Source organism: Vitis riparia, chromosome 6 (assembly GCF_004353265.1).
Source record: "Vitis riparia cultivar Riparia Gloire de Montpellier isolate 1030 chromosome 6, EGFV_Vit.rip_1.0, whole genome shotgun sequence".
In the NCBI taxonomy this organism is placed as follows: Eukaryota; Viridiplantae; Streptophyta; class Magnoliopsida; order Vitales; family Vitaceae; genus Vitis; species Vitis riparia.
In genome coordinates, this window is record NC_048436.1 from 16234286 (window position 1) to 16249214 (window position 14929).

At 34.0% G+C, this 14929-nt stretch overlaps 1 protein-coding gene across 2 annotated transcripts; it reads left to right on the top strand.

Moving 5' to 3' along the window:
- The first annotated feature begins 23 nt into the window (after window positions 1–23).
- Window positions 24–14311, top strand: LOC117915926. 2 transcript variants are annotated; one of them, XR_004651477.1, is made up of 11 exons: window positions 24–260; window positions 361–467; window positions 1278–1387; window positions 1478–1583; window positions 2033–2091; window positions 2180–2263; window positions 2561–2626; window positions 2980–3072; window positions 4336–4486; window positions 4964–5059; window positions 10790–10873. XR_004651477.1 is itself a non-coding variant. In XM_034831678.1 (11 exons), the coding sequence occupies exons 1-10, from the start codon at window positions 235–237 to the stop codon at window positions 10894–10896; spliced, it is 909 nt and encodes a 302-aa protein (XP_034687569.1). In that variant the 5' UTR covers window positions 25–234; the 3' UTR covers window positions 10897–10911; window positions 14061–14311. The 2 variants fall into 2 exon arrangements, 1 of the variants encoding a protein (XP_034687569.1); XM_034831678.1 differs by lacking the exon at window positions 4964–5059 and adding an exon at window positions 14061–14311 and having other exon boundaries at window positions 25–260; window positions 10790–10911.
- Window positions 14312–14929: the final 618 nt, after the last annotated feature.

Consider the following 14929-nt stretch of genomic DNA (forward strand, 5'->3'; position numbering starts at 1 on the left):
GAATGAGCGTTTGATGGATGACACGTGTAGAATGCAGTAAGTGTGAGGGTCCGGTGAGAGTAGAGGAACCCAACTTCCATAGAGATGACAATTTGAATTTATAAAAATGCATGAAGGCTGAAACCACTCGTCTCCGAGTGCATTCTCAGTTCCTCGTTCATTTCATCAATCGTCCTCTGCTTTTTCTTGCTCAGCTGATTGGTTTTTTTCCTCTCTCTTTATCAAGAATCAATCATGGGTGATTTGGGTGTTCGAGAAATGTGAGTTTTTTTTGCATGATTTTAAGGCGATTCTCTGGTTATTGTTTTTTTTTTTTTTTTTGGTACTAATTTTTTATGATTGTTTGATTTGTTTGTGTAGGTTTGAATATTATCTTTATGATTATTTAGTAAAAAATAATATGGGTGAGACCGCAGAAATCTTCAGGAGAGAGGCCAATCTGAACTTCGATCCTACCCGGCCTCCACGTAATATTTTCTTCTCTCTTAGTCTTGCGTTTTACTCCGTTTGGCGAGTGGTCGACGCATTTCTGCATGTAGGCCTGTCGTTTATCTGATCTGATTTATGGTTTTATTGATTTTTATGTTTTTTATTTATTTATAAATATATTAAAATGGGAAGTTTTTTTCATGATTAGGAAAGAATTACTCTGTTCTCTTTTTCCATTTTCTTAAAAATTTTGTTTGAAATTAGATGAGGGTTTCTCACCATTTTTTGGTCTCTTGTATTCATGGTGACATGGAATTTCTTTGCTTTTTTGCTTATTAAAAGAAAACCTTTGATCGTGTGTTGTAAATATGCATTTGGGCTTGTTTTTCTTTGATCAAATTTGATGTTTGTGTATATATATATATAACAGGAGGTTTCTTTAATTATGAGTAGTAGAACAGTGCTTAATTAAGTCAATCTTCAGCTTACATGTGTGTGTGTTTTCAAGAGAATTTGATGTTTGTGTATATACATAACAGGAGGTTTCTTTAATTATGAGCAATAGAACAGTGCTTAATTGAGTCAACTTCAGCTTCCATGTGTGTGTGTGTTTTTAAGAAAATTTGATGTTTGTGTGTGTGTATATATATATATCAGGAGGTTTCTTTAATTATAAGAAGTAGAACCGTGCTTAATTGAGTCAAACTTCAGCTTCCATGTGGGTGTGATTTTTGTTTTTCTTTATAAAAAAAAAAAAAAAGTGTAGTTTTTCTCCTTTTTTCTTTTTCATTTTTTTTTTTTTTTTTGCGGATGAATCGTTCATCAGGAACGTGGGTTATTTTGTTCAGCTGTAGATGCTCCTGATGGTTTTCTCCATGAGTGGTGGGTGATATTTTATGATATGTTCCGTTCCCGGAAAGTGGTTAATGAAGAGCCTGACGAGGGCTCCTCGGTTGTGGTAATGATTTCATCTGTTTGTTAGTTTGGGTTTGCCATTTGTAAATATAACAAATTTTCCAATCATCCTTAGTGTTTTTTTAATTATTAGACTGAAGAAATGATGGAAACTGGGGAACAAAGTGAGGCCTCCTCATCAAGACAGCATGAGATGAATGAAAAGCCTTCTGGGGACCTGGCTATTAGTGCTGATGCAGGTACTGTGCTCTAACTTTCTTCATCAGTGATTTAATGGCTGCAGTTTGAGTCAAAAGAGGAAATGACTTTGGGAGATTGTTTCAAAACTTCACTAATGATTTTGGGCATTTTAAAGGTCTAGGCCTTATATCTTAGGAGTTAGGAGTTCCACCTATGGGTTGCACTGCCAGTACCATCAAGGCTCTGCATATCTTCTATTTGATATTAATGGGGAAGAGATGAATATGGCTCACAATGTCATAATATATCACCTAAATGTGTGAATCAGAAAAGGAAAATTAAAATGATGCCCCAAGGAGAATAGCTGAACTTCTCTTAAGGTTTTGGTAATGGTGAAGTTAATCAAACATGGATCAATCTATATTGGTGCTACAAATGTTCTTATTGATATGATTGCTAGCATATTTCCGTGTGGTTATTTTAAGGGTGGAGTTCCTTATATCTGCAGGGTTGACAATGGGGGGAAATGAGCTCCCAAGCCTTCCATCGACTAAGTTGCCTGCAATGGTAAGCATCATAAGTAGATGTAGTATTTATAACTTCCTTTCTGTTTGGTGTAAGTGTTAGCCTAATGCTTTATTTAATCTTGTTACAGGGAAGTGAGCAAATACTTCAAGATTTGTTGTCATCTCGACATCAACAAAAGCTACTGGAATTTAATGAGGTGGCATCGAGAATGGTAAGTGTTGCTCCCAATGGTGTGGCAACAAGAGTGATTTAAGTTGCATTCATTTATGTTGGTCTGCAATGTATGTGTGTTTATACGTTTGGGTTTGTGTGTGTGCATAACATAGAGTCTCACATCATGTGTCCATGTGTATACCCACGAGGGCAAATGACACATGCCCAAATTCATAGAGCATGAAATATTTGGGGGGCACATGGTACCATATGCATTTGAATACACATTTTGGAGAAAGTGTATTTGGGGTGGCCATGAGTTGACTAATTTATGTTTCATCCGATATGTTGACAGGCAGCTAACCTAATACCTCCAGGGTTTGGGGATCAAGTTTGGAACCCATTTTGGATGATGGAACAGGTAATATCCATAATAGAGTTTTAAGAATGTGTTTTATGTAGTCAAACAAATAATGTTCTTCATCCAAGTTAAGAAATTAGTTGTTGCCAATATCTTGAATGTGCCTATTAGAAAGTATACAATTATGGTGACCTTCAAGTTTCTTATAATTTGTGTTGGTATTCTAATGGTTGGATGTTTATAGCCCTTTGTCACCAGAAGAGTCAATTATTTGCCAAGAAAGATACTTATAGAGATGTTTGATACATTGGCTAGTGTCGGTGGTGTTCCTTTTCTTTCTTTTGTTCGCTATAATCCTTTTCATAGCCATAAACTGACAAACTTAAAGTATGATTTATTGAATATGTTGACAGGGGCCTGGATTAATACCTCCAGGGTTTGGCAATCAGGCATCGGATCCTTTTTGGCTGACAGAACATCAGGAAGAACTCAAGGAATCAGGAGAGGTATAGTAGCAACCATCATAGAGATTTAAGAATGTGTTATGTGCAGTCAGACAAATCCAATTAGGAAAATACTCATTGCCAGTATATTGAATGTACAGATTAGAAGGTGTGCAATAATAGCAGGTGCCCAACTTCCTATAATTTTTTGGTCATTTTGTAACGGTTGGATGCTGTTGCCTTTTGTTACTGCAGTAGTTGATTCTTTTTCCAAGAAAGCTTCCCACTTCTGATTTTTGATATGTTTGATTTAATGTTGTTAGTAGTGTTTTCTATCATTTGTTTGCAATGAATTTTATAGTGGCTGTCAACTGATTGAAATAATCTGTAATTTATTCAATGTGTTGATTGGGAGCTGACCCAATACCTCAAGGATTTAATGGTCGGGTATCAGATTCATTTTGGGAGACAGAACAATATAGGGAAGTGTTCAAGGATGGCACACTATTAATTGAGGTAGCTTTGATCACAGAGATGTATGAATATGTGTTTACTGTAGTCAGACAAATAAGTCCTTCATCCCATCTAGGAAAATACTTGTTGTCAATGTCTTGATTATATCTTGTAGAAAGTGTGCAATTACTATGGGTGTGTCAAGCTTCTTGTAAGTTGTGCTATCGTCTTCTAATGGTTTTGTGGCCTTCTTACCTATTAGAAAGTGTGCAATATATTGGTAGGTTACATTTGACCATTCACATGCCCATCTTGGAAAAAGAAATCAATTATAGTTAACATTTTGCTGCAATTCACTTATGTTTTCAAATTGATTAGATTTGTTGTTCTGATTATTAATGCATTTCCTATGGGGATAAATGATGGAATTGATTTTCATAGAAATGGAAACACTCAATCTTTGACAATCTGTAATAGTGTTCTCATTTTGATTAGTTACAATGATATTAATTGAAGTTGGTTAAGAGGAGCACCCTTGGACTATTCCTGTAATTGCATTGCTTACTTGTTAATGAAGTAGACAACCTTGAGGAATCATGTTTCCTTTTATAAAAATATTCACTATAATATCATACTGCAATTTTCTTCAAATCATGTGGATGACTGTCTGGAATCCTTTTTTATTTTTATAAGAATATTGGATATAATATTATACTGTAACTCATCAAAATTATTCATATTTTTCTCTATTTTTCTTATCATTCAGTTATGCCATTTGTTCTGGCTGCTTATAATAAAGTGTATTAGAGTTTTCTCAACTGGTGAAAGGGCTTATATGTTGATGACCTCATGTTATGGAATTGTCCTGGACAGAGCTGTGCAAAGAATCCATCAGAAGAATCAACACCGATGAACAATTCCTTAGATGATACTGTCAAACCATCTGTTACTCATGCTAAGGGCAATGAAGACGCGGCAGGTGCTTTCATGCAAACGGTGACTTCTGATACAGATGCTTCCAAAGGTAATTTTTACAGGTTTGAAAAGGGAATCGCATGTAAATATGAATTATGCAGTGCACCTGATATATGTTTCTTATAATCATTTTAAAAAAATTGGAACATTTAGTATAACATGGTAGAAAACAACCTCAAGGTAAGCTAAGATATTCTTTAATAAGAATGTAATGTAGATACAGCTTTTGGTGTATGCTACTCTTAAGTAAATACTGTTTTATCACTTAATGTTATTTTCTTTCAATAATATGCTAATGATTGTCCTTAAATCATTAAATTTTCATATTTAAACTAGATTGAATGTTTTTGCTGTTTTTCTTTTTATTGTATACATTACAATTTTTCCTTTTGTGGATGAGTGTTTCTTTTCTGTAGCATATGAAGAATAACCACATGATGCAGAATTTGAATGATCTGATTCTATGCTGATGTCTGTTTGATTATTTATATTTTTGACTTGTGTGATTCATCTCCTATGCTTTCAGGTCATGTCTCTTGGAAAAATTGTGAATGATTTGAATCCTTTGTCCCTTCATAATTCCAATAGCAAAGGGTCCAAGGACAATCGATCCTCCTTCAAGGTACTAGGATGTTAGTTGATCATCAGAACAGTTTGATATTGCAAAAGGGCTCAATCATTAGTGATTTACAAGATGGACTATTTCTTCTAGGAGTCAAAAAGTAATCACTATGCGCTATCATGTGATAGTGTTCTCATGATGTTTTTCTAGTAAAAAATGTGCCTTTTGGAATCTTTATTGGAATCTTTTCCTCAGACATGTTTGTTTGGGTCCTATGATATTTCTAACTGTGTTTGAAACTTTTTGTGGAAATTCTGCATTATCATAGGAGTAATGATGGATTCTTTATGCTGAAAGGGTTCTATTTGCTCCATATTATTTTAACTTTTGTGATAAAATACAACCAAATGGTCTTTGATAGCCATTTTGCCTTTTTGTTGCTTTATCTAGTTTGTTGGTTAGGTCCAAGAAATCCTTTTTGGGTTCTTGCCAAATCAGTACTTATCCAACAACCATTTTAAGTGGGACTTGGGCCTTATCAATGCAGATGAACATCCATAGAGAACAAATAACACATCAAGACAATAAGACAATCATTGGCAAAAGAATACTGATGGTCGCATGGGGCAAGGAACTAATGGGAACCAATGAAGTTGTTGTCAATCAACGAACTCTACATAAATATGCAACATCTGGTTGGAATACGAGCTATATGTGACACATGTTCCATATAGAGAAAAAGGTCATCATGGGTCACATGGTAGTAGATAAGGGGAAGGCATGAACAAAGAGGTCATCACCTCATTTTCATTATTTATTTATATTTTTGAGAAAAGGGGTGGGTAGGGAAAGGAGGAATGTGCAGACCATACTTTTTTCCTTTTGTAATAGTGGCCATAGTTAAGGTAAAGGCCTTATCCTATTCCTTACTTTCATTAGGAATAATGGTCTCATAAGGGTCAAAACCTCTAAGATCGTATATTAACTGATATTCCAAAGAAGTTCCCAACTATTAACTACTCTCAGAAACTAAGTGTTAAGGCTTCAAAATGTTTCATGACTAGCTCATTCAAGAGTTAGAAGATATATATATATATATATATATTCTAGATTAGCCTATAGAGCATCCCCGAATCACCCTAGGAACATTCACTTGACTCTCATTTTCATTCTCTTTTCTAGTGGTTTCGACTAACATTTTCTGCTTTAGGGAATCAACCAAACTTGGTTCCTAAGAAGAGTTGTTGGTCAGCCCACTTGTCAAATTGCAAACTTTGGCATCCAACTGTAGAAGTTCTCTTTAATCTCTCAATTATCATATTTGGATTAAGTATGCTTTAATGGTTGAATCCAAAACCTATATTATTTCTTGGGGTTTGCATCTTATTTTTTCTGCTTCCAATATTTCCAACCCAAAAGCATTGATCAACTATATTATTTGCAAAATTTAAATATTTGCACGAGTCTCATTTTCCAACTATCATTAAAAACCTAGAAAAACAAAGTTTCAAGCAACCGAACATGCACTGTTCGCTAAATGTTCAAATCTTGCATGATGATCGTTTTCCAATCTTGATGGACGCAATTTTGAAGGTGATTCCTCTAGATTAGCACACTTAGATAATGTAATCTTCATTAAAGTGCATGCATAAAGGAGTTCCTATTTTGCCTATGATAAGCAAAAAAAATAATAAATGGAAACCAAGTCATTCCGCGTACCACATGCTCTATTCATCAAAGCCACACAATAGCACCTATTGATGCACACAAAACTAGTAAGACCACTAAATCATTCATAATCCATGTATACTTGTGCAAACTCCACAAGGTTCAATTATTGCACATCACATGCCTAGTTTATGACACATAGGCATCATTCTTATTTGGCTTGTAAAGTATCAAGTGTCTTGCAACCAAATGTTATGAAGAGAAGAAAATTTCCACTAGCATGGAACGAGCTGTCTTTTATCTCTTAACGCTTGCATTGTATGACCATCTTCATAATTTATCTTATGCGTGCATTATTCATGCCTCTTCCTGTGCACCGGTATTATAGTATCTAGGCATAAATGCCTATTTCCAAGCGGATCGCTAAACCTTTGGATGCTTAAAAGATGTGGTTGTCTACTAGTGTTAGATGTTGAGAGAGTTCTCCTATACAAGTGAAGGTGGCACTATGTGGCATCTAAAGGGAGTGACTAATGGGCCAATGTTTCTCCAAGATAGTACCACCTGATGATCTCCCATGGGCTCTCTAAGATGTCATCCTACATATAACACAATGAGGTTAATATGTCTACCCAAGTTGTGAGTAAGACTATGTTGGCGCTATATGGACTTGGTATGCATTGGTAGTGAAACCTGCTTTCCACTATTGATTACTTTGGGATTGACTTAAGAAGCAAGATGAACATGCATTCAAAGTCTCTCTTAGTTAAAATGAGAGGGAAGAAGATCTCCTGGGTTATTCGATATCTCTATCACCTTTATAATCTTCCATATCATGATATGGATATTATTATGGGAGTTACTTTTTTGGGACATTACAAAAAAGGTTATGTTCTTACTAAAATTAAAAAATTAAAAGATGCTAAAAAAGAAAGTCGTTCTTCTAAAGTTTCAAGATTCTACTAAATTTGAGATTTTCTAACGTGTGTGTTTCTTATATGGGATTTTTGCTACTCTCTCCAACCCTTATTATCTCTCATTTGTGACATTCTCCTTGCAAACATGGATGTCTCATTGTCTCATCATCCCACGTGGCCAACCTCCTTCAACTAATAAGGAACACTAATTAATTTGATTAGGTTGTTCAACCTTAAATATCCACATTAATGGGTACTCTCCCTTAATTTAGGAAATTTAGATCTTAAATGACCACCATTCCTTAGATTAAACTATCAACATTGTGTTTATCAATTATTATTAATGGTTGTTTGAACACTGCAAAAGTCATGACAAGTGAAGTATATTGTTGTCAAATGTCGAAGTATGTATGAAACAATTGTCGGAGTTGACATAACTCGTAAAATACACGTAGGAGTTATCTTAAAACGCTAACAGTTATCCCTCATTTCTCCCACTTTGCAAACAAAAAAAAAAAAAAGGAATTTTTGTTGTCTTGATAGGCTATATAGTGTATGAGATATGGGAATTTAAGGATCAAGAAGAATGAACTTGGAATTAGTGGTTTTGTTCAAATATTTGAATTATGTAGAAATGTTTGAGTCAAGTGCGCATAGATCCTCCTTATCAATGGTTGCTTGCTCCGGCACACCTAACGATTGTTTTTCTTCTACCAATATAGATGATTGCTTTAAGTACACTTGGTTTTATTCTCTTAAACAAAAATTCAGATTTTTTTTTTCCCAAAAGCTTTTTAGTTATAAATTTTACTTAATTTAATACAACCACAAGAAAACATTAATGTGGATGAAAGGCTTAATTTTTAAATAGGTTGTTTTCTTAAACACTTCAATGAGCTTCTTGCCCAAATACTTAAGCACAAACTAAACATACTCATTGGAAGTTGCCTCATATGCATTTTAATGTGGATGAAAGGCCTTATACTTTTGTTTCATCATTGTTTATCTCATCAATTTGTCTACTCAAGTTCTATGATATAATTCTCTTTGTGCATTTTATTTGATAACATTGCAAACTATTTTGTTTTACATCTTTTCAATTGTCTTTGTTTCCTTATCATTATACCTATACAAGTAACAAAATGTCCTAAGAAAGTTCTCCATGTGTATTTGTGGACTATGGTTCATTTCAAAAAGGGGTTTGTGTTGTCTCTAATGAAAACTGAATTTTATCTTTATTTCTAAACATCCAACATTCAATGAGAATGCTTTTCCTTGCCCCTTAGGGTATATCATTCAATGAGAATATTTTTGTCCTTAAAAAACACTTTATACTTGGACAAATTTAATCGTTGTCTCATTTGACAAAGATTCAAATGCAATAAAGAGGACAACTCTTTACTTCAAAAAAAGGCTTGCTATGTGCAAAAGGCAATATTTTTCCAAAGGGAGGCTTACCCTAATTAAAATTACTTTTTCAAGTCTTTCTATTTACTTCATGTCCTTGTTCATAATCCCAAAAAAGCTAAGTCTAAGATTGGAGTAGATCCAAAGAAACCTCCTTTGGACTGGGATTGGGTAAGTGAAAAAGCCTCATCTAGTTCATTAATCCATAGTTTGCTCGAATAAAAAGAATGGGGGCCTTGGTATTAGGAATCTCTCCTCTTAACAAGGCACTTCTTGGCAAGTGGTTTCGGAGATTCCCATCTAAAAGTGAGTCCTTTTGGAAAAGAGTTATTGCACAAAAATTTGGGAAAGAAGAAGGAGGGTAGGGCTCAAAGGCAATGCGGGATAGTCATGGGGTGGGTATGTCGAAGGCTATTAGAAATGGGTGGGAGTCTTTCATTAGCAGCATACACTACTTTCTTGGTAATAAAAAAAGGGTTGAATTTTAGAAAAATGGAGAGTGTGGTGACTCATCTTTGGAAGTATCATTTTTGTTTTTGTTCTCTCTAGCTAGTGATAAAGACTCTTAGGTAGCAAAGTTATGGGAACAAGGAGGAGAGTGGGTCGGTGGAGCCCCTGCTTCTTATGGCATTTTCATTGAGAAATTGAAAAAGTGACTGCCTTTCTAGAGATCTTGTAAAAACACTCAATTAGAAGCAAGGAAAGGACAAATTGGGTTGGGAGGAGTCTAAGAGTGGTGTGTTTTCAGTGAAATCTTCTACTCCTTAGTTCAAGAAAGTGTGAGCTTTCCCCTTCTGGTATGGTTTGGAATCCATGGGTACTTATGAAAGTGAGTTTCTTTGCATGAGAAGCAACTTGGGGGAAGATTTTAACAATTGATCAACTTAAAAGGAGGGGTTGGATGTTGCTTCATGTGCAAAAATGAGGAAGAATCGATTGATCATCTACTTCTCCGTCACCCTAAAGCTAGTATCGTGTAGCATTTGGTTTTCTCTCTTTTTGGTGTTGCATTCCATGATAAGAGATAATCTTTTGAGTTGGCACGGTTTGTTCGTGGCAAAAATTGGAAAAAAAAGTTTAGAGAACCACCCCTTTGTATTTGTTTTAGACATTGTGGAAGGAAAGAAACAAGAGAGGTCCTTCGAAGATTTGAAATAGTCTAATTAGAAAATCAAATCCTATTTCATAAATACCTTTTTGGAATGAATTAGGGTGCACATAAATGACCCTTTTTGTCCATGATTGACTTTTTTATTAACTTTTAGCTTAATGTAAGGAGAGGGAGGTTTTTTTTTGTGTTTTCTCTCCCTTTTCCCGCTTTTCGCTTTTTTCCTATAAAAAAAATATATTTTACCAACACAAATGTTCTTATATCGCCATTACATAGATAAGAAATTGCTTGTATGCTAAAGAAGGCTTTTTGATCAATTTATCTATAGTGAGCACATCTTTGCTATTCCTAAACATTTCTCTTTTGGTGTTATCATAGTAGCTCCAGTTATAGTAGTCATTAAATGAAATTAACAAGAAATTGATTGCATGGTGAAAAAGGTGTTTTAATTAATGTGTAGGAAAGACCTTAATCTGATTTTAATTGTACAATACTCCATTAATTTTTTCCTCACCCTTTCATTTACTTGAGGTACTACTACTAAATAATGTTTATCTGCAGTTTTCTAAGTTATTGATTAACCTTAGATCTGTGATGATATTGAATTTTTTTTTTTTTTCCTGTATCTGTCTGGTTTTTTATTTACTATTACTAACACTAATACTAGCTATTGCACATTAATTTTAGGAGGCTCTCTAGTCAAGCAGAAGTTTCACAATTTTGGGAACACCATAATTATTCTCTTCCTCCTTTGGCAGCCTGGGATGATCCATAGTTCTCATTTCTCAGCATGATTTGAGATCCCAATGGTTTGTTCTACATCAAGTTTGAGTTTTGTGATCTGTTGCTTCTGGAAATGTGTTGTATATCCATTTTCAGTATAAACCATTCCTTATATTACTTGTTATAAGGTGTTAGAGTAGATAATTTTTTGTCTATCATCATATCACTTGTATGTTTGCATATATTCAGTTTAATTTAATTAAGCTTGCTTGTTTTTGTGTTCCCAACATCAGAGCTAATTGGTGGACACATGGCATGTGGCAATTGTAAGAGAAAAAGAGTTTCTAAGAGAAAAGATGCTATAAGTTGTTTAACTTCACATATTTTTTCTTTACTATCCAACCATTATGCCTTTTTTCTCAATGCTGGGGGTGTTGTTGCATAATCAAACATGTAATGGTTTCATTCAAAGGATTTTGTCCACCATCTAGCTTCTGTTAATAGTTGTATATGTTTATTGAGAAATAAGGTTAGTCACATTTCCACTGCATTCCCAGTAAATAGGCTTCCCAATATCAGCAAAAATGGCATAGAGAACCTTGATCACTATTGTATTTGCAGTGTAAGAAAAGGGGTGGGGGGACCTGCTTGAAGCCTCTGAAGATTGGGAAGCACAACATTGTTTGCCAATGTTGAAAGTCAATTTCAGTTTTGTTTCTATTTTTATTTTTATTTTTGGTTGTTTGAGGTTAGATACTCTGTTTCAATCCTAGATTTCCTTTATGTCAAGACTTAAAATAAGTTCTACTGGTGAAATCTAAGTTGATTTATATTTTTACTTGGCCAACAAACATCCAAAACTGATTTATATTCTGGCTTTCTTTTGAGAGGGAGAGGAGGAGGTACTTGATTTGATGTTAGACTAATTACCATTTTTAGTAATTAAGATTTGTTTAATTATAGTGTGAAATACTTATAATATTTAATTAAACTTTAATGGCCAAGTTATTTTCTCCAATTTGATTAGGTTTGATTTAATGAGTTTTTTTTATCTTAAAATATCTTCTACTTTTATTTACTTGTTTTAGATTTGTGCCTTAATTTATTAAATATATGATAAATAATAGCTATTTCCAAGTTTGTTTAATGATCCTATATTTTGCTATATCTAATGGCTTTTCAATAAACTTTCATGTGTTGTCTCTAAAACAGGCAAAAGTTTTATGATAGCATTTTCTGTCAGAGCGACTGAAAACCTATATAATATTCAATGCATGTAATAAAATCATGTCTGTCGGGTGAATTAGATTCACAAAATCATTAGATATATTACTGACTTACTGTGCAGGATTCTGGAGTCATAATTTGTGTCAGTTGGATTCCAGGAATATGTTAGCCCCGAAAAGAATTATAAAGGATTCATGTCTCTGTTATTTAGTCATGATACCACAACAACTCAAGCACACACGCTGCAGTTGCCATGGCTCTGCTGGAACCAAACCCACATTTAGAAGAACAAAGCACAGCCATTTCTCTTCAGCATTTTCTGAATGGTTCTATAATTATAATGAACAATTTATGTTATAGTGTACTAACCTATTAGCTTCATACTCGTGACAGAGATAACCAGAAAAACTGACACAAACCCATACTAGCAGCATTCTAGTAGCATTTTCACTTTTATTTTGCTGATTAGTCTATTATTAAATTATTATAGTTAATTTTTAAGTTTTCCAATTTTATTTGAGGGCATGAACTCAGATAAAATAGGCAGATTCTCATGTAGCTGAAACCCTTTTGTTGTTGAGGTTGTGGATGGATATCAAGATATTAATCCACTTGTCAACTGATGTTGCTGAACTATACATTGTGGTAAGGATGGAACTTATAAATTTACACAGCGTTGTTTCTCACAATCATGGTTTTAACTTTTTGCTTCATTGAATGACTTTCAAATTGTGTTCAGAAATACTTAAGTTGGAAATGCTTACTACTAATCTGGGTTGGGTCAAATAAAAATGTGAAAATATTTGCTAGAATCAATTGTCTGAGGAAAACATTTAGAAGGTCCATAACCAAACCCATTCAGTCATACATATACATATTGACATTCTGTCATGTCAACTAGCACAGTGTTATCACTACTTCACCATAACTACTTTGTTAAAAGTTCTATTTTCTTTTTTTATAATTGGAAGATTGATATGCATAGGAAGAAAATCATGATTTCTCTGTAGATTATTCAGAGGCGGTGTTGTTTGGGAAATATAGCCAGGAAAACAGTAGTTCTAAAACCCCAGCTATTTTTATGTTTTCTGTATAAGTAGATAGGTAGTTTTTAGAACAATCCGTGCACTTCTCTAAGATGCTGAAAAGAGCTTCCCTTTCTTGGTGGTTTTGAGGCTCTTGCAGAATTGCAATCAGAATGTCCCATGCTTTTAATTTCGTGGAGTGAAATTTCTTAGGTTATATAATGCACTGATATTACAGCCACAATGGTGTACAGCAACAATGTCTGATCTTGAAATTGGGTTGAGAAGGGGTCTAATAATTTTACTCTGTTGAAAAGAATCAACCATATTATTACCTTGAGGAGGAACGATCTTGTTATCACGAGTCTCCATATATGCAAGTAATTGCAGAATTTCTTATAAATTAAAATCTCAATGTGAAAACCTTCTTTTTCTTCTTTTCTTTTTCATTTGCAAATTATTAGAATTAAGGTCATTAAAAATTTTGCATCGTATATAGAACTACACAGATTGTTTTCTTTCTTGGAGGTCTCTCTTAACAGAAATGTACATGTCCGCACTAAACATTTGTCTTATTACACCAAGCTCCAACATTTCTAGTTTGTTTTAACTCAAATAATTCTACTTTGAATGAAATGATTTAATGTCATGTTTTCATGATAAGTCTCAGAGATAGCAGAATCAGTTCAGCAGAAGATAGATTTGTCTCTGTTTGCTTTGTCAATACCATACAAATTACTTGTGAAAGTCCAATTACTAGTGGGACCCGAGCTTGTTACATCATTGCCTTATATTTCTGCATGACAAAACATTTCTCTTCAGTTAATGCTTATTCTGTATGATTCTAGCATAAGAAAGCATGAATTCATTTTACATCTATCACTTCATTATAGTTCCACAGTTCCACTATCCAAATTCATTCTTGAATTCTTTCTGAACTTTCATATTTTTTTTACTTAATTTTACTGAAATGTTTGTTTCAGGAAATAATTCCCTGAGGCGAGGTATGCTAAAGGTGTGTTGCAAAAAGTCCAAGGACAGATTGACAGGGCACTTGGAGGGACTCAATGGTCTTATAGGTCTACTCATTATGCTTTGTCTTTATGGGATATCCTAGGGTTTAGGGTTTAAGGTTTAAGTTTTAAAGTTGGAAATAGACATTAAGGCTATGTTTGGTTCTTAGTTGTTTTAAACTCATTTCACTTACTTTTCTGTTACATAAAAATTAAATAATTTAAAGCACATAAATCTCTAATTATTTTAATTATACTTTCTTTTTTTTTTGTATTTTCTATAGTAAAACCAAACAGGAGAAAATTATTTTTCTTAGTAATTTTTTTTCCTTTTTAGTATTTTTCAGGAACTAAACATAGCCTAAGTGTTTCCCATGGCCTCTAGAATTGCTACCCTTATATGTCTTGTACTACAGAGCCTGCAGATTTGGTCATTGAGATTTCTAGATCTTGATTAATCTATGGTTTGGTGAAAGTCTTATACAAGGCCTTTTAAAAGATTTGCCAGATTTTGATTTCGCAGCATCATTTTCAAACTTCTTTGGGATTGAAGGTTCATTGTACCTTTGGTTAGTTCAGCCTTGATCATTCAATGGACTTTGGTAGTATCTTATTTGAGTCCATCTTCTGGTCTGCAAAAACTGAACATTGTTCTCCATTAGATCTCAGAGAAGACCCACAAAAGTGTACTACTTGTAGTGTTGTAAACTTAACGTGAGATTCATCACCAGCTGTGTTTGTACAATATGTGAACATGCTGTTGGATGTATCTGTACAAGTGTGTAAGTTGCCCAAGTAGTTAGATAAATGCCTCCAACCATTCTCTAGTGTTCCTAGCT